We start from the raw sequence: 25789 nt of genomic DNA, 5'->3' as shown, positions 1-25789 counted from the left end.
GATGGTGGCAGAGTACGTGCTTCCCAGCACGCCATGTGTGGATGAGGCACCGTGTGTGGAAGAGGCCGTGTGTGTGGATGAAACGGCCAGTGTGGATGAGGCACCGCGGGTGAGTACCCCCGCGTGTGTGAGTGAGGCACGGTGTGTGAGTGAGGCACCGCGGATGAGTTCCCCCGCGTGTGTGAGTGGTGTAGTTTGTGTGAGGGAAACAGCACGAGTGAGTGGAAGGCCGCGAGTGAATGGAGCACCACGTTTGAGTGGTATGGTTTATGCAAGGGAGACCGTGTGTGTGAGAGAGCGGTATGTGAGGGAGATGTCGGTTGGCATGCGGGAGCACGCAGCCGCGTCTCCCGGTGTGAATGTAATGGAATGGAGTGTGAGCGTCGTAACACGCAGGTGTGCGTGGGTTGAATGGCGACGACGGCGACATGAGAGGAAAGAAAGCCGAGTGGCGGCTGTAGTTGTTTCGGGGACCGTGCCGGGTTCACCCAGCAGTGAGCACGAGGTCCGTGCTGTGCAACGCACGAGGCCCCCACGTGCTCGCTTGCGAGAGTGAAGTCCCGGTCCGGAAACGCACGCGGTGGATTTGCCGATCCCGCGGATGGACAAAGTTTAGGCAGGATTATGGATTTGGACCGGACGGGTTCTCCACGCGATCGTGTGTGTTACGCTCCAACGGGCAAAGCACATGTGTTCGCGTGGGGAACCCCTCGAGACGTGGGGCCTGTGTTTTTTTTATGCGCACGGTGACGCCATGGCTGCACGTGGGGTTGGAATCCGGCAGGAGGGGTATCCCTGCCGGATGGTACCGTCCAAGGAGGGACGAGGTACACGTGCAGCTGCATGACGTCACGGGCAGGTGCAAAGTGCGCGAGCTGTGAGTTGCCGCGCTGGTGCTGCGCATGTAAGAGAAAAAAAAAAAAAGCAAGCCTCACTTTCGGGTGCACAGGATTCCTGGGCAAGGGGTGGAAGACCCCCTTGACCAGGGCACAGGATGGAAACTAGTTAGGGGGAAGGGTTCGCTTAGCTAGACCGGCTCCATGGGGCAGGGGTAAGTCCTCATGGGGCCCGTGGAATGGATTAGTTAAAGGGATTGTAGCGAGATTTAGGTTGGGAAATTGATTAATGGGATTATTTGGAGACAGTGACAGACTTGTGGATGTGTAGAGTTGACATAGCTTAGCTACGTAGGTTAAATGGAACGTGCTATAGTTTAAGGGATGACGTGGGAGCACGAGTTAGTTAGGGGAGGTAGTTAGAAGGATGGCAGAGTTCAGCGGTGTGTGTGTTGAAGAGTTGTGAGGTGAGTACATGATGAGTGAGTGAGGCCAGCGGATCTGTGTGAGTGGAGCGAATGGGGAATGCATGGGGCGATGAGTGATTGGGGGGAGGAGTGACTCCCGCCCAAGGGACCCCCGGGGTCAGTGTAGAGTGAGTTAGCTGGGTTAGTCAAATTAACAAAAATGGAGGTCGTTTTGCTGTTGGTGGGAATGTAGGCTCGAAACCCATTTGGAGGGGTGCAGGAGCCCTGTTGACGGGCTGGGAGCGTGGCTGCGAAAAGTGAGTATCGCTGAGTGGGTACCCCGGGCACCAGGCTAGTCGGCCGTGGTAGGCCAAGGGCCCATGGGGGGCCGGGATAGCGTAGTGGGCACGGGTGCGCCTGCTTGGTGCGGGGGCCCAGGGCGCCATTAGCCGCGTGGGCAGTGTTGTGGGCACGGGTGACCCTCGGAAAGGGGCCTGGGAAGCCAGCCTGCCACGTGTGCGTTTCAGGGGAGGTGCCATGGGGGGCACTCCCCGGTGTTTAGGGAGCTGGTAGGCTCGGAGGCAGTGTAGTGCCCGGGGGTGCCATAGCAGGAGAATCGGCAGAGGGTCGTGCCTGCCAAAGGGAGCCACATGTCCCAGCCATGAGACCGTGTGAGGGCACGGAGAGAAAATTGGGGGGCGAGGCCCGAAATTGTGAGGACACCAACACAGGCGACGGGAATCTGGGTTTATAGAACCAATAGTTTAAGCGAGAGGCGCTTGTTGAAGCCCCGGGGTAGTTTAACAGTTAAATGGTTAGGGTAGATTAGGAGATGTACCCCTCCGCACCATCCATCCCCTCGCTCTCGTTGTGGGCCGCTGGACCCACTTTGTGTTGTAGATCGCTGAACTCTGGGGAGGCCATCCTGAGGCTTCGTTGGGCCTCGACACAGGACGTTAGCTCTCCCTTACTCCCCTCCGGGAAGGGAACGTAGGGGTTGGGAGTAGGCTAGGTGACAGGATAGGTTAGCCGAACAAGGACAGTACAGGGGGTTAGGGGACGATTTATAGTGGGGAAGTAAAAATAAAAAAAATAAGTTGGGGCTAAATTGGGGTTTGACAAATTAAGGGAGTGGGTATGTACAGTGACAGGCAAAGGCGATAGGTGGGAGGGAGACAGGTAGGTAGGTCCGAGCCCGCCTTCTGAGTGGCCAGCACCACCCCACTCCCTCCACCAACCTCCACTGAACGGCAAAGGCTGGCCAGCTTCATCTGCTGGCCGTGTTTTGCTTCAAGGCAGAGGCCGGCCAACTTCATCGGCAGCTGTTGTTTTGCTGCAAGGCCTGTGCCATCGGCTGGCCGTGTTTTGCTGCAAGGCCTGTGCCGGCTGGATCGTCTGCAGCTGCTGTGCTGCAAGGCCTGTGCCGGCCCATTTCATCTGCCGGCTGGCTGTTTTTCTTCAAGGCCTGTGCCGGCCCACTTCATCGGCAGCTGTTGTGTTGCTGCAAGGACTGTGCCGGCCGGATCATCTGCAGCTGTGGTACTTCAAGGCCTGTGCCGGCCAGTTCATTTGCCGGCTGTGTTTGCCTGCAGCGGCCTTCTTCTGCAGGCTGTGTTTGCCTGCTGCCTTTGCCATGCCATGCCCACTGCCCACGTTCACCAGCCCCGTTCAATTTTTGCTCTGCCCCCCCCCCCCCCCGTTCATTGCCCTGTGCGCCAGGATCAAGGCAACAGTTTGCAAGCTGCGAGAACTGCCCTGTTGGCAGCTACAACACGGGCCTGCAGTGGCGGCCCGTGCACCGTGTTTGTGTTCATCCATCCATTCGTTGTGTTCATTGCGTGTGCCACTTGAGCTGGCACGGAGACTGCGTTTGTGCAGCCCATGCACCGTTGTGGTTCACTGCGTTCAGTTCAAACCATTCATCCATCCATTCGTTGTGCTCATTGCGTGTGCCACTTGAGCTGGCACGGAGACTACGTTTGTGCAGCCCATGCACCGTTGTGGTTCACTGCGTTCAGTTCAAAAGGGAAGGCCTTGGACTGCGTGTGAGCAGCCGGCCACGTTCCCTGTCACCTGCATTGTTTGAGCCAGAGACTGCATGTGAGCAGCCTGGCTCCCTGCTAACTGCTTTCTTTTTGCAGAGTTCATTGATCCTGGGCCATGGTTTAGTGTAAAATTTGTAAGTTAAGGTTAAGATGTACTGTACATATGAGTGCGCCCCCGGCATGTCTGTCTTAGCGCCGGCAATTTTATTTAAGTCGTCCGTGTGAGTGAGTTTGTTTAGGTAGTTACTCAGCCCTCAAGTTATTTATTTTGGGGACACGAATACCATGAATGTCGCACTCAGGGATCCGTAGGTAAAATGTACTCGGGGAAAACTACACATGATGGCACACGAAAATTTGACGACTCGGGACGAGTCTGTAAAAAGGGGAGGGGGTAGTGTTGTGGGTGACGAAATTCACAAGCCACCATTCAGGTCCCTTAGGTGAGATATCTCGGTAAGTATATGTGTAGTTAGGCCCAAACCCGTTGTCTAGAGGGAATAAATGTCATTCATGCGGGCTGCGACTCTTCAGGATAGCCGTTTTTCTTTTACTATCTTTATTTTGGACCAGCCGCCATTACTACCACCACCAACCACGTCTCAACAGCCATCACAACAACAACCACCATCCACAACGCCGCTTCACAACAACAACCACCAACCACAACGCCGCTTCACAACAACCACCAACCACAACGCCGCTTCACAACAACAACCACCAACCACAACGCCGCTTCACAACAACAGCCACGACCTTTACCGTCACAACTCGCCACCATCGCATCACCGTCATTCCCACGCCACTTGTGGGCACCGATACTGGACTCGTGTAGGGCGCGCACCGAGCAGCGTGTTCAGAAACATCACAGACTTTCCGAGAAAAACGGATCAAAAACGACTCACGCCCACTTCTGTTCCGTCCTATCGGCGAGCTGGGGCGATTTGGCCCCGCCTCCAGGGCGTTGGAGTGAGGACGCTATATGCAAATTCATGGATCAAAAAGCATTCACGCCCACTTTTCCTCGGTCCAATGGGGAGCCAGTTAGAGGTGAAGGGTCGGAGGCAAAGGGTCAAGGGTGAAAGAGCGAAGCCACGGGGCTTATATAAACGGCTGCGTTCGTCAGTAAAGGCAGTTGTGCGGAGTTCAAGAGAGTCGGCGGTGGAGCTGGAAAGAAGTGGGAGAAGTCAAGAGTGAAGAGTTGGGACGAGCCAAGAGAGGAGACGGAGAGGGCGAGTAGACGGAGCTGTGGAGAGGTGACGGCGGCGAAGGCGGACGAGGGGGTGCTCGCGTCGGTGCCGGGAGCTGCAGAGGGAGAGGCCAGCAACGCGACCGAGGTCGAGGAGGAGACGCTCGCCGCGGGACCCGAGACAGGGTGATATCCTCCTTCCCCCGAGCATCAGCAACCCCCTCCTGTTTCCCCCCGCGCTGAGATAGTGCGACAAAGGGGGCCCCTTTCCCACCCCCTACCAGACAATGTCCGCGAGGCCCGCGGAGTTGAGGCACCACCGCCACTTCGCGTCTCATCATCAGACGGGTAGGCCCGACCCGGTCTCGGCCCAGGCCCGCCTCATCCTTGAGGGTGGTTCTTTTTGTTTTGTTTTGGGTACATGTGTTGTCGGCGCCGTCTGTGAAGTAAAATTGTATAAGTGTTGCCGTGTGCTCAGTAGTCGGATAGATCTGCATTGTTGCATTTGCTTTTTGTGTAATATTGTGTTTCTTCTTCCTTTACATGTGCTTTTGGTGGAATTGTATATGTGTGCTTTCCGTTCATCGCGAAATAAATGTGCTTCATGTTGAACTGTTTTCCCGCTTCGCTTCGTCTTTTCTTTCATTGAATCTCCATCTTGCTTCACGTAAAGGGTTGGTCGTGGGCTAAAACGCCCGATAATTAATCGAACCGTCGAGGCCGACGAATAACACCGCTCGGTTATCCCGATAGTACGGAACGGGTCGCTTAAAGTGGCCCGTGTCCGAAGTCGACCTGCGGCGAGGTGCGATCGCCCGGTCTACCCTCCGTGTGGGTACTTAGGTAGGTCGAATTTGGCGAGCAACCCTATCCCACGCGGGGGCCGATTGGCACGATCGTGGTGAGACCGAAAGGTCCACCCGTGACTGGTTCCCGGCGTTAGTCCGAGAGGGTCACGACTGGATTGTCCGTCCGCTGGGCGACGTGCCGCGATTCGAGTTACGTGGCCGTCAGCACGCCGGCGGGCGCGAATCCGCAACAATATATATATATATTCGACATCAGCAAGCACCAAGATGCCCGCCTGCTGGGTATTGTATATACAGGGCGAGTCAAAAGTAGCGCCCGATTTCTGTTTTTTTTCGGCTGTCAGATTCCTTCTGGGAAGTCATGTTGTTAATAATTGTCTTGCAGATTATTCATTTTCGTAATTTATTTTTGATTTTGTTTTGCAGGTTATTGCTGCGAGTTTGGAAAGTTACTGAATTTGTTCCAAATTGAACCATGAATTACCTTTCAATGAATCAACGCATTGCGGCCGTGAAACATTACTACAAATGGAATGAACAACCAATGATGGCGGCACGCCGTTTGGCACAGGAATTCGATATTAACCCACCTCAGGGAAGAAACATACGATTGATTGTCGAGAAATTTGAAGCAACAGGGTCGGTAGCCACTGCAAAGAAGTCCGGGCGTCCGAAAACGGCAACGAATGTAGCTAAAGCTGAAGAAGCCATCAGAAGACTGGAGCAAAGTCTGCAAAAGTCAACTCGCCGTTTATCTGCAGAGTTAGAATTGAGCCAATAAAGTGTTATCCGTGTCCTTCACCAAAAAAAATGGAAACCTTACATTCCATGCTTACTGCATGCCCTTCATGATGGAGATGATGACCGTCGTCTTCAATTTTGTGAAGAGTTCTTCGCTAAATTTCACGAAGAGGATTAGAGGACACAATGCTAGACAACATCTGGTGGTCAGATGAGACACGTTTTAAGTTTAATGGCACAATTAACAGACACAATTGTGTCTACTGGGCTGCGAATAACCCAAGAGTGACAGTTGAGAAGGAGGTAAATTTACCTGGAGTGACAGTTTGGGAGCCATATCTCCATTAGGGATAATTGGACCCTTTTTTCTTTGAGGGATCTGTCACTGCAGAAATTTACCTGGATATGCTGCAAACCTTCTTTTGGCCCAAGGTACAAGATCAGGACTGTTATTTCCAGCATGATGGAGCTCCACCTCATTATGGGGGTTATGTTCGTCATTGGCTTGATGAAAACTTTCCCAGAAAGTGGATCGGCCACCGCGGTCAGATCGAGTGGCCGGCACGCTCCCCAGACCTTACACCTCCAAATTTCTTTCTTTGGGGGCTCATGAAAGACCTTATTTATCGTGAAAAGCCTCGTACCATTCAGGAATTGAAGGCTCAAATCACTGCAGAGTTTGAAGAAATTGATATCGAAATCTGCAGATGTGTGTGCCGCTCTGTGCTTGCTCGGCTGCAATTGTGCATTGATCACAAGGGAGGGCACTTTGAAAATTGCAAGTAAAACATCTTGGTACAGTTCCGTAATATTTTTTTCTTGAATAAATGGTGAGATAAACATGTCATTCATTTATTTCTACCTTCTTGTACACTGTAATACAGTGGTTCCCAACCCTTTTTCTGTCATTTCCCCCTGCACCCAATTCAACCATCCAGATTTCCCCCTTCATGTGTATGAGAGAAAGAACAGTTAAAACACACTGAGACTATTTACTAATTTATTTTTCAAATGCACTAACACAGCTAACATTAATTTGTATTGAATAAGAACACAGCATTTTAGTGTGACTTCTGGCATTGTTTGCCGTTCACGAGTCCTTCAATGTCTGGGGGAGTTATGGAGAGCGCACAGCGAAGATCCGCCTCCACCTCCAACTTGTTGCGTGCCTTTGTTTTTAGGTGTACCAGTGCCGAAAATCCTGTCTCACACAGGTAGGTGGAAGAAAACTGGACCAATATCCGCAGAGCATTGGTCGCAAGAAGCGGGTAGGTTCCTCGGACTTGGGTCCAAAACTCTTCCAGTTCCATATTCTGGAAGGCATCCTTCGCTGTAGAGTCGTTTTTCAAGTCCAGGAACTCTTTCTGCCACGCTTCTGGCACATCATCAACGTTCCTCTGAAATGGGTCTCTGATAAGCTTGTTCTCGTTGCTCTCATTTGTGATCCCCGGGAAGTAATACTTGAATTCTTCCTCCAAGCCTTCGAGGTGTTGTTTGATATCCTCGGCTATTGGATCAGGCAGACCATCCTCCATATCCTCCACACATTCGTTCAGAGCGAGGAATGAGGAAAAACTTCCACTCCCCGCTCTTTTCTTCCACAGTTCCAGTTTAGCCACGAAAGCTCTGATCTTGTCCGACTGAAATAGAATGTTGGTCCCTTTGCCCTGCAGTTTCCTGTTGAGCTCGTTCAATGCACTGAAAATATCGGACAAGTTGGACAGCCGCACACGGAAAAACTCACCCTTCAACACCTCCAGAAGCACAACATTCTTTTGGGCCCGAAGGAAGGCTACCACCTCATCAAACAATTCCAGGACTCGCTGCAACATGTTTCCCTTTGAGAGCCACCTCACCTGAGTATGAAACAGCAACGATTCGTGGTTGGCTTCCATGCCTTCACAGAGCCGACGGAACAGCCGAGTGTTCAGAGCGGAACCCTTGATAAAGTTGACGACTTTGATGACAGTCTCGAGATGCTGCTTGAAGTTCTTGGGGAGTTCTCGAAGCAAGCGCCTCTTTGTGGATCAGACAGTGTGTCGATTCCACTGCCGGATTCTTTTGCTTGACGAGCGTGACGAACCCCGATCGAGAGCCGAGCATGGCTGGGGCACCATCCGTGCACACCCCAACCAGAGACTCCCAGCTGATGTTGCTGTCTTCGAAAAAGTCATCGATAAGGTCCATCACATCCTGAGCTTTGGTCGTGGTCTGGAGAGGTTTGCAGAAGAGGAATTCTTCTGCAATTCCTTTTTCGGTGGTATAACGAACAAAGACCAACAGCTGGGACAGATTCGCAACATCTGTCGATTCGTCGAGTTGAATCGAAAAAAAACTGTGACCCTCGAACCTTCTGAACAACTTGGTTCTTGATGCTTTCAGCCATATCATTGATCCGTGACCGAATGGTGTTGTTTGAAAGGGAAATCTGGGTCATCTTGTTGTGGGCAGCCTCACCAAGGACCAACTTCACGCACTGCAGCATACAGGGCTTCACCAATGTTTCACCAATTGTGTGTGGTTTCTTATCCCTCGCAATCTTGTACGAGACTTCGTATGACGCTTTCACAATAGCGTCCGTTTGCTGACGAAACGTTCCAGTTGAGTCCAGTCTCATCTTCTTCAGATAATTTTGTTTCAGCTTGAAGTATTCACGATCCTTGTTCTGTCGTTCGGGATGGCATCCTTGAAGGTGTTGCTTCATCTGGAATGGCTTCATGCTACCATTCCCCAAGGTCTTTGTGCAGATGACACATTGTGGCAGATGTTCCCCGTTATTCACAACGAACGTAAAACCGAAGTCTAGATATGCTTCTGAATATATCCGTTTTTTCGACATGATCACTTGCGGACCTGAAAAGAACAAGAGAGATCATATTAAGACATGTAATAGAAAAGAACAAACTAAAAAAGAAGAAAGAAAATAAAACATAAGAATGAAAGCGGGTAAAGTTCAGGAAACGGGTACTCCTGAGAAGAGAAGAACAGAAGGCTATTACTGGAAATTATTTTCTAATTATTTTCTGATAATTTCCAGAATTATAATTCCAGACTAGAATTTCCCCTGAAACACCCAAATTTCCCCCCTGGGGGAAATTTCCCCCCCCCCCCCCCCCCGGTTGGGAACCCGTGCTGTAATACAAACGGCAAACAAACAATCAACTGACAGAAATCGGGCGCGACTTCTGACTCACCCTGTATGTACAAATATATGTGTGTGTGTGTGTGTGTGTGTGTGTGTGTGTGTGTGTGTGTGTGTGTGTGTGTGTGTGTGTGTGTGTGTGTGTGTGTGTGTGTGTGTGTGTGTGTGTGTGTGTGTGTGTGTGTGTGTGTGTGTGTGTGTGTGTGTGTGTGTGTGTTGCCCAGTACACTCGGACTCAAATTTACTCAGGGTTACTCACTGGAATAATTTTGCTGTCGAGTTGCAAAATTGAGACTTTGGAATTTTCATCAACACTTCGCAAAACAAAGTCACCGTCATGCTGTGGTAATTTTTCAAAGCCAAATAGTTGAAAAATATACAGGAATAGGAAGAGAGAAAAAAAAACAAGTCAAAAGTATAAACCCAAAAGGCAAGAGCATAAATATAAAAAATTACCCCCGTGCGGGAGTGACGGTCATCTCTGCGAGAAAATATATAGCCTCCTGAAGGTAGGGCAGTTTTTGCAAACTTTAAAGTCATGTGACGCGAAAACGAAAGTGAATATCGAAAATCCGGCCTGACAAAATTTAGATATTGTCCCATAGATTTATATGCCACAATCAAATTCAAGATCGCTTGAGAAATGTAGGAGATAGAATTTGAAAATCGTCATTTTCGCATTTTTGGCCAACTTTGAAGTCACGTGACACGAAAAGGAAAGCTAATATCGAAAATCCGGCCTGACCAAATTTAGATATTGTCCCATAGATTTATATGCCACAATAAAATTCAAGATTCAAAGTTAAGTTCCGGTTGTTATTTGTCCCGTTTTAACTGTTTAATTTTCTCACCTACATGTTAATGTGTGTTCCTAGTTCGGTTTTGTTTCAAAAATCGTGCTATTTTGTGAGTATTTATGTCGACGTTCTTACCTGGTGTTTGAGGCCTAGTCCTAGGCTTGAGGCCTACCGGTTCCACTTGGTGTTCGATCGTTTTTTTTTTGTTTGTTTGTTTGTTTTTTCTCCCCATTACCTTCAATTTCTATCCTCCCCATTACCTTCAATTTTCATCCTCCCCACTTTCCAAACATCCCCCATTCTCCCAACTAATCTCTTTCTTATCTCAAAAAAAAATAATAATAATAATAATATATATATATATATATACCCAACAACAACAACAACAACAACACGCTCACCTTCTCCCGATTCTGCTACTTCTTCTTCCTCTTAACTTCCTCCTCGTCTTCCTCGATTTTTTTATTTATTTTTTTTTATTTTTATTTTTTTTTTTACACTTCCATGACCTAATCTGTTGAACTCTCTCATACATTAATATTAACAACAAAAACGATCTTATAATGCTTCATCTTCCTCTCTCACACATGTGGTACTCTTTACTGTTTCACAATGCACTACTCTTCTGCTATTTTAACAGACTGCTCTCATTTCGACCTCTCCTTCATTCCTTGCCTAAAAAATCCTACTATTACAGCGCTTCTTCTCTCCATGCTCTGAATTCGCCTTCATTGCACCCATCAAGAATTGTGTTAAATCGCATCTCTGACCTAAAACTTTTAAAAACCACAGTTTGCCATGGATGCTCGCTTTCCATCAACCATTCTTTTTTTCCAACTTCAGTGCCAACTCACCCCCATCACCCCTCACTCTCACTCTCAAAGCAACCATCCCACTCTTCTCCCTCCAAGCCTCCCTCTCACCTCTTTCAAAAATTCCCCCTCACCTTTCTCCCACCTTTCATCCCCCTCACTCTTCCTTCTCTAAGTTGCCCCCCTCTCATCCACCAACCTGCCTCCCTCCACTGCCCTCTCACCTCCATCTCTTCACTCCACCTCCTCAAATACTCAACTGCCATCTTCCTTGTCTCTTGTCCCCCCTCTCTCCCAGCACCACAGAGCCTTTTCTCCTCCTCATTCGGCCCCCTCCCCTCGCTATTCTGCAATACCCCACACTCCTTCAGCAACCCTCCTTACCTCCCCCCCCTCGCCCCCCCTCTTACCCTCCCCCGCCCCCTCCACCTCCTGCACCCAAAGCCTCCTCCCCTACCTCTTCATTAAAAGTGTGGACCTCAAATATCCGGGGCCTTCGCTCAAACCTTTCAGATCTTTCCATGCAGGTTGCCACTGACAAACCAGACATTATCTGCCTAACAGAAACTTTCCTCTCCCAAGACGTGTCTGACTCCCAAGTATCTCTCCCTGGTTACTCCCTCTTACGGTATGACAGACCTGAGCCTCGTCCTGGTGGAGGTGTTGCTCTCTTCATCAAAGACTCTATTCCTCACTCTCCATGCACTACTCTCACTCCCCCACACCCCCAGGAATACCTCTGGCTTCGGCTTCCCCTCCACTCCCACCTCATGTTTATATGTGTACTGTACCGTCCACCGAACAGTGATGACTCCATCTACACCTCACTCTCCGAAAACATGGACCATCTTCTATCTTCTCATCCAAACTCTCTCTTCCTCTTATGTGGCGACTTCAATTGTCATCACGCCAGTTGGCTAGGTGTGGGTACCTCTCTCACCTGCCATGGGACATCAGCAAAAGCTTTCTGTGACTCATTGGGACTGACTCAATCGGTCAACTTCCCGACCCGGATCTCAACCAATGGTACTCCATCTCTTCTGGATCTGATTTTGACAAATTTCCCTGACAATATCTGCTGCTCTTCCTTCGCTCCAATTGGTTCTTCTGACCACGTCCTTGTTAAAGTGGACATCTCTCTGGCTGTTATCAGAGAACCACCTCACCGCCGTCGAGTCTGGCATTTCACTCAAGCCGACTGGCAGGGTCTCCGAGCAGCCATCAAACTTACAGACTGGTCTCCTATCACTACTTCCTCAAACATCAACTCATCCTGGGAATTCTTTCAAAGAAACTTGCTCTCCCTCATGCACAGATTTATCCCCTCTCGTGTTCAGTTGTCTTACCCTTCCTCCCGCCCTTGGTTTACTGAAGCTTGTGGCGAGGCAGTTATCCTGAAACAACTTGCCTTTGCCTCATGGAAAGCAAACCCAACTGAGGGCAATCTCAGTTCTTTCCACAAAGCTCGGAACAAGTGTGTATCTACCCTCAGGAGAGCCAGAAAACAACATCTTTCTCATCTCAAGTCTGAACTCTCAAACCTCTCTCCCTCCTCAAAATCCTGGTGGCGTTTAATCAAATCTGTTTCTGGTGTATGTTCCCCCTCCATCCCCTCCCTTACCTCAAATGGCCGCACTGCTGATTCCACACGTGATAAAGCTGAATGTCTAAACTCGGTGTTTGCAGCTAAATCTTGTGTCCCAAACCCATCACTATCTCTACCCACTTTACCCAGTCGCACCCAACTGTCCCTGGACTCTGTATCCTTTTCTCCTGACAAGGTGGAGAGCTTGCTTTCAAACCTCGAGTCAGATTCTGCAACCGGTCCAGACGGCATCAGCCCACGTGTCCTCAAAGCCTGCTCTTCTGCTCTTGCTCACCCTCTCTCTGTTCTATTCACCCTCTCATTTTCCCAAGGTCATCTGCCATCTGCTTGGAAATCTGCTAACATCACTGCCCTGCATAAAAAGGTGCAAAAACAGATCCCTGTAACTATAGACCAATCAGCCTTCTCCCAATCATCAGCAAGGTTATGGAATCCATCATCGCTTCAGACATGAAATCCTTCCTCTTCTCCAATGGCTTGATTTCCAATCATCAATTTGGTTTCAGACCAGGTCACTCTACCCTAGATATGCTGCTACTGCTCTCCCATCAATGGATGGAGGTCCTCAATGCCAGACAGGAAATCCGAGCCGTATCCCTGGACATATCACGTGCTTTTGACACAGTCTGGCACCCTGCCCTACTCACCAAACTCTCTTCCCATGGTATTCAAGGCCATCTCCACTCATGGCTCGCAGACTTCGTCTCCTGTCGCAGTCAACGTGTGGCCCTAAATGGAGTTCTTTCATCCCCTCTTCCTGTGCAGGCTGGAGTTCCTCAAGGTAGCGTTCTGGGCCCTGTTCTTTTTCTGGTTTTCATCAATGATCTCTCGGACTCTCTGGAAAATCCTCTATTTCTCTTTGCCGACGACTCCACCCTCTGCCGTACCATCTGTCATCCCTCAGACCGGCAAGCAGCAGCTTCTTCGCTCACTGCAGATCTGGATAAAATCACAAACTGGTCCAACACGTGGAACATGTCTTTCAATCCAGACAAATCTCACACTCTCACTATGTCTCTTCGAAAGGACCGTTTACAAAACCCCCCATCCACTTTCTCAACAATCCTCTGGAAGAAGTCTTTTCTTTCAAGCTTCTGGGTCTCACTATCTGCCATGACCTTTCCTGGGAAAGTCACATTTCCAACCTTGCCTCAAAAGCCAGTCGCCGACTGGGAATCCTCCGTCGTGCAAAGTCCTTCCTCGGCCATCTTGAGCTCCTGACCACTTACAAAGCTTTTGTCCGTAGCCTGATGGAGTACTGCTCTCCCCTCTGGGCTGGTGCTCCTGCCTCCCACCTTTCTCGACTTCACGCTGTCGAAACCAGGGCTTTTAAGATCATTGGCATCTCCCGCAATGAAGCTGAGTCTTTGGGCCTCTCACTCAATCACCGCAGGTTGGTCGGTGGTCTTTCTGTCTTCTACCGACTCCTCTCCAGCCTTGCCCCCCTGCTCTCTCTGCGATTTGTCCCAACCACATTTCCACAGCGCGCTCAAGGTCCGCCAACAACCCCCTTCTGGTAAAACTACCAAAAACACGAATCACTGCTCCTCTTCACTCTTTCATTCCTCTTTTTCCCCGCCTTTGGAATAAACTTCCTCACTCTATTCTTTCCCATTCTTCCCTTCAGGCTTTCAAAACAGCTGTTCACCACCACCTCTTATCTTCCCCCATCCAAATCCTCGATCTTTTCTACCCCCGATAATCCACCCAAGCCCACTTCCTTCAATTCTCCTGCTTTCCTTCCTGAAAGTCCCTTTAATGTCCATCTTCCCCTCGCCATGTTCCCCGTCCCATCCCCATCCCTCTCCCTTCCACAGTTCACCTGTGTCTGTTCCCCAATGTTTTGTCCCTTCCACTCCCGCCCCTCTTGTCTCATGCCTCCTTGCTGTGAGTTGTGTGTTAGCTCTCATACGAGCCTCGACCAAGGTATACAAAAAAAAAAAAAAAAAAAAAAAAAAAAAAAAAAGATCGCTTGAGAAATGTAGGAGGAGATACATTTTGAAAATCATCATTTTCGCATTTTTCCCAACTTTGAAGTCACGTGACACGAAAACGAAAGCGAACATCGAAAATCCGGCCCAATCAAAATTTAGATATTGTCCCATAGATTCATATGCCACAATCAAATTCAAGATCGCTTGAGAAATGGCGGAGGAGATAGAATTTGAAAATCGTCATTTTCGCAACTTCAAAGGCCTCGTGACCTTGACCTTGACCTTGACCTTTGGTGACCTTGAAAGTCATACCATCGTGTACGTCTCATCGACCTCTATCAGGATCACTAATGACCAGATCTCCCGCTTCAACTTCATTGTGAACGGACGGACGGACGGATCGTCACCTCTCCTCTCAATACCAATATTATTAGGTCATGCTCGAAGAGAAGACCTAAAAAGGCAAAAGTAGCGGCGGCCTGAAAACAAAGGAAAAGAAACAATTCCCAGGTCAAAACCAACCTCCTGGCACACAGATCAAACCGCTTCCTGGCACACCAATCATCATGGGTGGAGAAAATCCTGATTTACTCATAAAAACCGTGCTGTATCTCGTCACAAACCAGCGCTACTCTCCTCCAGAAATCTCCCCCTGGAACATTGTAGAACCATATGCTCAGCCACCAAATCCAAAACCATGTGGCATTACACGTAACATTTCATCAATAAAACTCGACACCGTGCTACTTTTACTCCATCTTGTCTTCTCCAATGAATAATATGACAATATTTACCACTGGGATGGCACCACACGGGCCTCACGTGCAAGTTCCTCACAAAAACTTCACCAGTCTCAAACGTCACACCCACACAGCCTAAGTAATTTCTGCTCCCAGTGGGTGTGATCAAAACTAACTCTTGGGCACCATGTTACCATCCGGCGTGTGTTTATGGTCTTACCACACAGTTCCATACATTAGTTGGGTTGGCTGCAGCGAAGTGGCACTTTTGGCATTGTGCTCCTGCTTCCGGGTTCCCGACGGACTTGGTCGTGTATATAACCGTTCCTTGAATAAACTTGGGTTGTGCTACCAAACCTCATTGGTGTTCCTGGCTGATCCTTCTGCCTGTTGGTGTGATGACGGTGCTCAATCGGTGAGCTGGATTATCAACCCCTGTTGGACCCAGTCCAAAAACGGGGGCTTATCGATTTGTTCTCGATTTTCGTGTCTGTGCCTGCTTATGTGCTTGCGTTTGTCCGCAACCATATCTCAGACATGTATGGACCGATTTTATTTGTACTTGGCACAAAGACAACAAATGATGGGTTACATATGCACATCATTTTGTTTCTTGATGCAATCAAAGATGGCCGAACGTCGGACATTTTAGTTGGAAAAAAAACCCGGTGTCGAACACGTCCTCAACCATTTCTCAGACATGCATTTACCGATGTTGTTCAAACATGCACACAGATAACGAATGATGGCTCACATATTCAGGTCATTCTTTTTCGACATCAGCTCCAAGATGGCTGCCTGGCGGGCATTGTAGTTAGAAAAAAAACGCGATGTTTATCATGTCCTCAACTATTTCTCGGACATGTGTTTACCGATGTTGTTCAAGTTCGGCACACAGATAAGAAGTGATGGCTTACATATGGCCGGCATTTTTCTTCACGATCAGATCCAAGATGGCCGACTGGCGGCCATTTTAGTTGTAAATAACCCGACATTGAACACGTCCTCAACCATTTCTCAGACATGCTTTTTACCGATGTTGTTCAAACCTGGCACACAGATAAGGAACGATTGGTTACATATGCATTTCATTCATTTTCGAGATCAGATCCAAGGTGGCCAACTGGTGGCCATTTTGATACTTAAATGTGTCCCCAACAATTTATCAGATGTGCATGGTCTGATTTTGTTGAAACTTGGCACAAGCACATTACATGACAGCATACAAGTGCATCTTGCTTTATTTTACGATCTGATCAAAGATGGCAGACTGTTAGACTGGCGGCCATTTTAGTTGTACATAAATATGGGCTTGCCCTTTAACGCCGTACAGCAAAAATATAAAAAACAACGGGGGCTATGATATTTTATATCTTTTTTACTTGTTTCTACTTTCTCTTTGAACTGCTGTAGAACTTCACACTCCTAAGATGGTGGCATATTGGGCTCCTCAACAATGGAGTCTTCATGAAACACAAAACAATTACCGTACATCTTTCGAGAACTGGCGTCAAAATCTTCAGTATATTCATTCCCTCAACTCAAACGTTTCATATTTTCTCATCGATGGCTTCACATAGGAAAATAAAACGAACCAGTCACTCTTTCAGGGCCTTGCAGATGATGGAGAGGATGTTCCTGCTGCCGTGTGATTCACTGCACAACAGAAGGTGACATACTTGAACCTAATGCTGGGTCAAATCGCCAATTATTGTCCCATCATCTCCAGAAACAGCATTGTGAAGGCATCTGCGTCTCTTGCCTCCATTTGACAATCCATTCGGCTCCATTTCAGATTTCAGATATATGGGGCACATTTCATCGACTTGGATTTAATTAAGCGCTCACCTGATGACCACCCGGAGGATGTTTTCCAAACGATTTTGGCATTTGTGGAGAATATTCTGCTGATGAAGAATGAGCCTATAACCCATCATAGAATGCTCCCAATCAGTGACTAATCACTGACCCCTACCTTAGAAAACGTGGTGGTGTTAATGTGGCTCAAACTTATCCACCCAGAGTTACCTCAACTCATTAAGCAATGGTATGGAACAGAGCTACGGTCACGTACCTCAGTGTCTATGAGGCCAGAGATTTCTCTGGCTCTGGACGCTCTGCTGACAGAAATTCAGACATCTGAAAATGCCAGAGTGATGAGTTCCTTCACCAGTAACCACAGCAAATCATCGACCAGGCATGACCCTGAAGATCATTCCAGTGTGCCGAGTGAATCATGTTCACTGTGTAAGGCAACTGATCAGCCTTATCAGCATTTCTTAAGTAAGTGTAAGCTTCTTCCAGAGTCCGACTGTCAATTTATGGCCAGCAATCATCATGTGGAGATTAGTGACAGTTCTGACAGTGAAGAAAGCAACCTTGATGTGAAACCTGAGCCTCCGAGCTCTTGGCTGGCTGTGAGACATGTAGACGTGAACAAATCCCCATTCATGTTTGCCTTTTTCAGCGAGCATCCCCTTCATCTTACATTGAATAGTGGTTCAGAAACGAACATGATATGCTTGTCAGTGGCCAGAAGTGTGGACGCGAACATTGTGAAAAGTACTCAAAGGTGTTTCAGGCTGACGGTGCCACACCTTTAAACATCATGGGTTGAGCTTGACTGTTGTTTTTGAGGAACAATTTTACTCTAACTTTTCATGCGCTTGTGGTCGCTGACCTGGATAAGGACGTACTAGCTGGAATTCCATTATTGGCTGCCATTGGTATCAGCTTTCTTGCACAAACAGTATCTTTCGCAAATGGTACGTAGTTGTCCCCGGCACCCTGAACAACATGCAAATTCCTGCCATATTTTGCGGTGATTCTGCATCCACGGCACAGCTCCACCCTAATACTATAATAATACCTCCATTAGAATGGACTGTCTGGTCGTCACAGTCGAGGCACGTCCAGGCAGTGATTGCGAATGACCCTTTGGCATCAGCCTGACCATTTTTCTGAAGGATCGGCTACTTCTTCCTCCTCCCATAAAATCGACGAGATTATACCACATAGAGTTTATGTGTCTTGAGAAGCGAGGCACACTATGAGGAGGAGCTTTGAGCCACACCATTATTTTATCGTCGAGCCGAGTCCCGTGTACAACGTAATTGTTTTTACGACCTTTACGTACCATAGTATGGCCGGAATTTGCACGTTAATGGATCAGCCGCTGGGAAGTCTGGGAAAAATTCCATAACTGCTCGGCCCCAGAATCTGAATATCGAATGAACATCGATGCTTCCGCATAGTTTGCCGGCTCACCGTGCTTCACCCCGACGTCCGAGCGAGCCGACACTGGAACCATCAGCGAGAGGGGATATCACTCCACCAGCTCAGGCATTTTGGGGAACCTCAGTGCTTCCACGGCGGCTCTAGAACCCGCCAAAGGCACCTGGTCCGAATCTCGCCCATTCAAATTCGCATTTCACACTCGCGAAACTCTGTGCGGTTATACGGCACTCAGCACGGTTTATATATAGCGTTGTTCACACGAAACCATCAATGTGGCTGTGTGGAAAATGGTCGCGTGGACCATGACGTTTCTATGATGTCATTTGTGTCTATCCCAGGCTCTCCCGGGGGACGCAGACGAGACAACGACCTCGATCACATGACACGCCTCATTGAACGAAGAAACCCTCCCATTTTCACGACACGAAGCACAAGATCTCACATAGGTTTCGGGATCTTGTGCTCCATGCCGGGTCGTTCACATCGGTCTCGGGATCGTCCATGTCACTTGTCCTGCACACTGCCAAAGCCTCCGCGGGGGCGATAGATGCTGCTGCAGCATATCTCGGCGTCATATTTTGCACTCGTGAATTATGGGGCGACGATGAGGGCGTGCAAGCATTCCTCATCTCCCATGCCATGACCAATGTTCAGGATTTTGCCGCACATGAGACAACAGCCTCAATCACATGACACGCCTCGTGGAACGGAGCACCCAGGGCCGGATTTACCATGTGGGGGGCCGTGGGCACAATGATTGTGGGGGGGCCCCCAGGCCATGGCCTCACCTGGCCACCCCTAAATCCTGTACTAGGAGCACCCTCCCATTTTCGCAGGATGTAGCACATTTCATATCTCTTATCCTGCCTCTGCCTCCCCCCGGTTCACTGGGGAGGCAAAGGCAGGCTGTAAATGTGGCGGCATCACACACGTAACAGGCGCGAGCGCATCGTGTGACGATTTCTCGAGCACACAAAGTACACGAACCTCATGACGCACTTGCGACCACCCGTCACTCATCCTTACAATCACAACCCTTTTCCATATCCACGCCCATGCTACCATCCATCACTCATCCCTATATTAAATCACACTCTCACCATAACACTCGCATCGTCCACTGACCCCTCACGTTCTCCATGCATTCGTGCACACGTCCATTATTCTCGTAAGTTTGTTCCATTTTGTCCACAAAGCCGCCGGTGTTACCATGGTCACTAATCCTTGTAACCACATCCCTCCGCTATTCACCACCCCTCCAGTGTAATAGCCACGCCCCCAACATCATAATCACGCATCCACGTGTCATGCACATCTTTTCTGGATATCCTAGGCTCTGGAGGTATGCACACTTAATTGCTTCCGAGCTGCATAGCCTGACCTCACATCCCAACCCAGCTATAAATTGTCATCCTGGTGTTTCACATGCAGGATAATTCAGTACTGTGTGCTGTCTCTCAGATGGCCATTATTTTTTGGACTATTCGAGATATGTATGGTTTGTATCGTTTCTAACGCTATCACGCAATAGTGAATAATCACGTTTGAACACTTAGGATCTTCAATAAAATCTAATCATTACGTCCTTGTCACGACCCAACCTGTCCACCAAGTTTCGTCCGTATCTGTCCACAACTTTTAGAGATATCATGCTATATATCGTTTTTGGACCCATCTCTCATTGGTGAAGAATCACTTTAAAAATTCTAGTCATCGGATCCGGATCTGTACCTTCACCAAAGTCCGGGAGCCCATGGAGATTTGTTTAGCATTGCGAGTCCGAAAGGTTTGAGCTTGGAATATGATGGGATATGACATGTGACGCTCAAACGGGCATTCTTAAGTTTCATCTCCCGTACCATTCCTGGGGGCGACCACTTAAAGTACCCCCAAATTCAAGTTTAATTAGCATGATTGAGTATATGAATGAAACCAGTGCCAAAATGTTCTCCTAGAAGGTAGAAATAAAGATCCGGTATTCTTAAGTGTCAACTCTGTACTTAGCCTACTTGAGAACGCCCCTAATTAGCGCTAATTACCACGTTAATTAGCATGATTGAGTACAAAAATGAGACTTGCACCAAAATATCCAGTAGGGTACCCTGACTAAGTTTTGGCCATTCTTAAGTGTCAAGTCCTGTACCAAGTCCAGTTAAGAACGGGTCAAAGGTCAGTGTCAGTGCTGCGGGGGGGGGGGGGGGGGGTTAATTAGCATAATTAGGTACATGAATGAAACCAGCGCTAAATTGTTCATCTTTGGGGTGAAAATCAAGATCCACCATTCGTAAGTGTCAACTCCTGTACTTAATCTACTTAAGAACGCCCCTAATTAGCACTAATTACCACGTTAATTAGCATGATTGAGTACAAAGATGGAATTCAGGCCAAAATGGCTATCAGACCACCCTGTCCATGGATTGGCCTTTCTTTAGTGTCAACTCCGGTACCTTGTCCACTTAAGAACGGAGATAAAATGAATGAAGAATATACATTAGATATGCGAAAATAGAGTTTAATAAAATTTGAAACAAAATTACAACATGGACGAAAATGCGATAGTGACTGCTGATAATTGGTACTGAGTTGTAATGATCACTATTAATTATATGAAATTACTAATGGAGTTATTTCTAACTGTAGTTTGATTGTATTAATTACATTGAAGTCACAGGTAGCAACTGGTTGTTGTGCATCGTGTTCCTTAATCATCTTGTGTCCAGTCTGACTCGTCATCCGATGAGACAGTCATGTTCTCCTCTTCGATACTTTCATCACCATTGAGCTCATCTTCCTCTGGAACCAGGGTGTCTGGCATCTGTGGCCCTTCATGCCAAATTGGCTGATAATATCCATTGTCAAAGTCCCAACCATTTGATTCCGTAGGGTGCTGTTGGATTTCGGCGACATCAGCATTCAGCTACATGTGAGCAACAAATGATGCACGTTTCGTATGCATAATGAGCTCTGCCTCACATGATGGAATGGCACTTGTGTTTATGCCCCTAAGTTTCTCCAAGGGGTTCTTTTCTGTCGACTTTGGTCCATAGCCCTTTTAAAACACCTTGCACCGATAACCATTGAGTGTCACCTTGGTGAAAGTTTTCAGGGTCTTTCGAGTTTTTTGACTCAGTTCTGTTTCAGTCGCCAGGCTTTGGAATGCTTTCTGTGCCTCTTTATTCTTTTCCAGCTTGGCAAATGGTTTGACTTTGCCTTTGCGAACAAATGCCGCAGTGTAGTCACTGCCTGTGAACGCGTGGAATCCCGGCAATGCTGCACATATCTGAGATCCGAGTAACTCATAGATGGTGGTAATGCTGATATATCTACGGTTATTCTTGGCTCCAGTACCAACATCCATCCACAAGGGTGACTGAAACTTGCTACAGTGATACAAGATGATGCTTGCTATGTCTGTATCTGACGCACGAATGACTATGTCCCCTTGTTTCACAGTCCTGTCCATAGATTTTTCGTGGAGACATATCTTCGTATCTGCCTCTTCGTGGTTGTTTCTAAGGTATTCAACGGAATCACGTCTGAGAACTCCATTGACGACTTCGTAGTGATAGCATTCTCCGGGAATGTCAATATAGAGCTCACGGCTTCTGATGATCTGTTTGTATGCCTGGTCTTGCTATTCTCTCGCTAGGAACTTGGGGAGCTGTCTCTTAAATGACCTTGATTTTAGGGCATTGCTTAGAATCCTTAGATCTTTTGGTCGTTTTTGTTCTGGGCCAGTTATCAAAAACTCGCGGTCATCTGCTCCTCCCCTTCCCTATTCCATGTCTTTCAAAGATGTCTGTGGGTAATCATCGAAGAATAGATGAACTTCCACACTCGACAGCACCGCTGTTTGAATCGGTATGCTTCTTGCGAGACCCCCATAGGTGGCTGGCTGATTTGGTGATAGGGAAAGGAGAAGAAATTGGCCATCAATAATGCAAGCACGTTTCAATGCAGGACTGCATTCGGCATCATTCACCTTTGACTCCAGTAATTTTAAGAGAGCACTTTTTTCTGTTTTTGCCATAGTTCCATCTGTACTGCACATTGACAAAGGGACTGGTGTGAGTGGATATTCAAAAATGAACGGCAAGTCCAGATTCCTTTTGGTGGCTCGTACCACAAGGCGGCCCATCAGATCTCAGCTCCGATATTTTCTTGTTTTCTGTTCTTCGGTTCTTTGCACATCCATCTGAAAAGGTCTTCAGTTTTGCCTTTGTTATCTTCTCTTCAAACCTGTTGGGATCAGCAATGCAGGAATCCACGAAATCTTGGTGGCGTGCCTGTCCCTCTTTTGGAATTCTGAGCAGACTTTCACGAATCTCATCACTGGTTGCCTTCCCGGTGTTAATGTTGAACAGTTTCTTCTGTGATGCTTCTGTGATGCTTCTGTTTCGACTTCCATCTCAAAGGGATTGCGAGAGTCTTCTATTTGTTTCAGGACCTTCTTCAAGTGACGCATATCACGATCTATTCGTGCAGGTCGGAGTTCTGCAGCAACATCATCAATCACAATCAAAACTGCCATCTCTTGCACAAGGCTTATGAAAGAAGCCCTGGTAGATTTTGTGACCATCCATCTCAAACGAGCAGTATAACTATTTGTGGCAGACGATATCCCTGTGAGGCGAGACGCTGCGTCAGCGTTGACCGTTTGCTCCAGTGTTAAATCGACAGGAACACGGCTGAAAGCATGGTCAGTTCTTCGGACAGTGAACGCACCTTTCTCAAGAATTTCTCGGAGTCCGGGGTGCGATTCACCAATATTCATCAGGTCAAGCTGGAATTCTGTCAACCATCTGCAATGGTTGACATGGATTGTAGTGAAGAAGAGGTCTATGACTGCAGTCAGTGTGAAGATGTATAGATCTACGTCATTTGTTCTGATCGCTCTCTCCAGGTTGTGGTAAAGACGAATGTAATCGATGTACATCATCCAAATTGGACGGTGTAGCCATGTGTTCCAGATCTTGTTTCGTCTGTGTACTTGGTATAGGCAGTTTTTCCAGCAACGAAGACATCTGATGCACCTATTGACTCGAGTGCAACTTCACCACTGTGTACACTGTTGATGAATTCCTCTATTCGATCCTTTTCCTCGTAGGTCTTCATGATTGCCAATAAGTGGAGGATCTCAAAGGCAAGGGCTAGTATTGGATGCAACCTTTTGCAGCGATGAAAATGTTTTCCTGAGAGGAAGCCGTTCAGTGACCCTGGGGCTAGGACGTCAGTATCATTTAGCATGTCAGGTCCTCCTGAATCAGAGATGATCTTCCCGACCGCTATCTCAATGTGAAACACACCTGGCATTATGAAGACGTCATCAAATTGGGGCTTTTCTGTGGCTTGAATCTGCATGGCAGGTGTTGCCACATTCAGGTCATACGTGACAATTCCAAATTTCTGCTCACACTCTTTGGCAAATCTTTGGGCTGTGAGGAGCTTCTCTTGTATGACGTCAAGACTAGTGATTGGCTGTCTCAGGTTGGGTATGTATCGGACCTCTTGTTTTGGCAGCTTGTCTTCGTAGTTTTTGGCATTATACCCGACCCACATTGGAACCTTGCCAACATCCAGAGCATGACTCATCATCCACATCAACTCCAAGTTTCTTGCAGCACCACTGACATCAGGGAGGTTGAAGACATCTACGAGCTTGTAACTGAAAACATCTACATGCTTGTAACTGAAAACTGTCATTTTTGGTTTTTTACGATAGGGTTCCAGTGATACCTCTTGTTGCTCCAGTGATCGTTTTCGCCCCTTCCTGGTGTGAGGGACTATTGGCGGCAATGAGACGGAATCGCTTGGTTCAACTGACCTTGTTTCTTCTGATTCATCTGGTCCATTCTGATACATTATTCCCATTGTATCATGTAGTGTGTCTGCACCAGATAATGTATTTGTCAACTCATCGAAGTTATCAAATGCAACACCCATTGGCTTGTCTTTGATGGTTCCATCAGGACAGGACAGTCGCCTTTCTTGAAGTTGCTCTGCTGTTTCTGTTTCCAATTCCTCGAAGCTGTTGTAATTTATGCAATGCCCAAATCGATTTAACACCTGCACAACCTTTTTGCTACCTGTGACAGATTTCACAGCGACACCCAGTGCCACTTGCTTTGCTGGTTGGACTTTACCTCTCCTAGTAATGAAGAGGGCATCATCACAGGATGATTTAACGTGGCGCATGACATGATTGGTACATTTTGTGTGATTTTGTCCACAGTACAAGGTGGTGAAGAAAGGAGATAACAGAGGTGGGGGGGATACATCACCTCCCTTCGGGTCATCTAAAGTAGGATTCTCGGGCAAATCCCTTTTTTGAACATCAAGTAGTTGTTTCCTGAGTAGCAGAGTGGCCTTAATCACAATTTGTTCATCATCGGAGGCATAGTCATATGCGACACGAACTGCGTCATCAGACATTTCAGAACTGTACATTATCAATCCTAATTTCTTTCCGAGTGGAGTTTGAAATTTAAGTTCGTCACCAAATTTTCCCTTGAAATTCCGCATGAGGCTTTGAGCGTTATTTAGAGGAGTTTCTGATGATATATTGCACAAGTCCAAATACCTCGCATGTAAGGAGTTCGGGCCTTTTGTTTCTGAGGACAGATTGCTCAACATATGCTTGAATATCATCAGCAGCTGACAGGTTGGTCATACTGGTCGATGGACTTTCGGCACTCTTCCTGTCATGATCGCGTACTCTGTTTGCCGACATCAGAAACGAACTCTTGCAAGAGTGATGATATTTCAGTTCCTTGGCGACGAGGTCAACGCCACTGATTTTAGACAAGATTTTAGCATCATTTAATACCAAAGCTGCCTCCTGAATGCTTTGGCTAGCCTCGAGAGTTTCGCAAGCGCCAGCAACTTCAAGCCCACCCTTGTTGCGCTTTTTTGTGTTGCCACAAAACAACCATTGCGGTGGAAATATACTGGAAGTGGATGGCTTTTCATCTGAGGTTGCGGTTGCAGAACGTAAATGTGTTGTCATAGAGGTACTTGCAGTGTCACCAAAGTCGACAGGTGACTGGCTGGCTGAAACTGCAGTAAAGTTTTTTTTATAACAGCCAACATGATATCCATCCTTTTCCCCTGGGCTTTCAGGTATATCAAGAACGACATCGCGGTTGACTGAATTCTCGAAATTTCGTTTTTTACGCCTGTTTGATGCAGCTTTTTGTACTGTGGCCCATTGTTGTTCACCGAATGGTAACACTTCAAGGCATGGCCTCTTTCCCGAACTCTGATGCGTATGAAGGATACAGCATCTCTGAGGTGTCGGAACTGGGCTTGGGGTCTCGGTCCTGGCAATGTTAGAAGACCAATCAGGGTCTTGCATATCCATTGTCACTTATCTGAAAAGGCAATATTATTTGGGATAGAACAATGTTCGGGAAAGGTTTTTTAAAGGAAACATTTTGTTTTTGCAATCAGCAAAATTAAATTTCTTGTGTTACCAGGTTTAATTAGGACATGGCG

At 47.6% G+C, this 25789-nt stretch overlaps 3 protein-coding genes across 4 annotated transcripts in view; 1 reads left to right on the top strand and 2 right to left on the bottom strand.

Moving 5' to 3' along the window:
• The window catches only part of LOC147030139 (polyunsaturated fatty acid 5-lipoxygenase-like), a 138786-nt gene that overhangs the window by 11770 nt on the left and 101227 nt on the right, over positions 1-25789 (top strand). The window lies entirely within an intron of this gene.
• The window catches only part of LOC147030141 (protein FAM200A-like), a 73361-nt gene continuing 54482 nt past the window's right edge, over positions 6911-25789 (bottom strand). The window contains exons 1-2 of one of the 2 annotated variants that reach the window (XM_085873873.1): positions 9429-9717; positions 6911-8880 (exon numbers count right to left, since the gene is read on the bottom strand). In XM_085873873.1, coding sequence (XP_085729999.1) covers positions 7089-7922 — 834 coding nt within the window. In that variant the 5' untranslated portion in view covers positions 7923-8880; positions 9429-9717 and the 3' untranslated portion in view covers positions 6911-7088. Of the gene's footprint in view, positions 8881-9428; positions 9718-25789 lie in introns of those variants that run through there. The other variant, XM_085873872.1, reaches the window with a different exon arrangement.
• On the bottom strand, positions 23231-24832 carry LOC147030142 (uncharacterized). The gene has a single exon (XM_085872030.1). It carries the CDS (start codon positions 24815-24817, stop codon positions 23231-23233), a length of 1587 nt encoding a protein of 528 aa, XP_085728156.1. The 5' UTR covers positions 24818-24832.

Source organism: Eptatretus burgeri, chromosome 3, assembly GCF_056783735.1.
Source record: "Eptatretus burgeri isolate ZD-2024b chromosome 3, Ebu_testis_v1, whole genome shotgun sequence".
NCBI lineage: Eukaryota > Metazoa > Chordata > Myxini > Myxiniformes > Myxinidae > Eptatretus > Eptatretus burgeri.
This window is presented reverse-complemented; position numbering and strand designations above follow the sequence as displayed.

Excerpts from the sequence above, each read along its gene's own strand:
- LOC147030142 (XM_085872030.1), bottom strand. The coding sequence starts at position 24,817 with ATGCGGAATTTCAAGGGAAAATTTGGTGACGAACTTAAATTTCAAACT.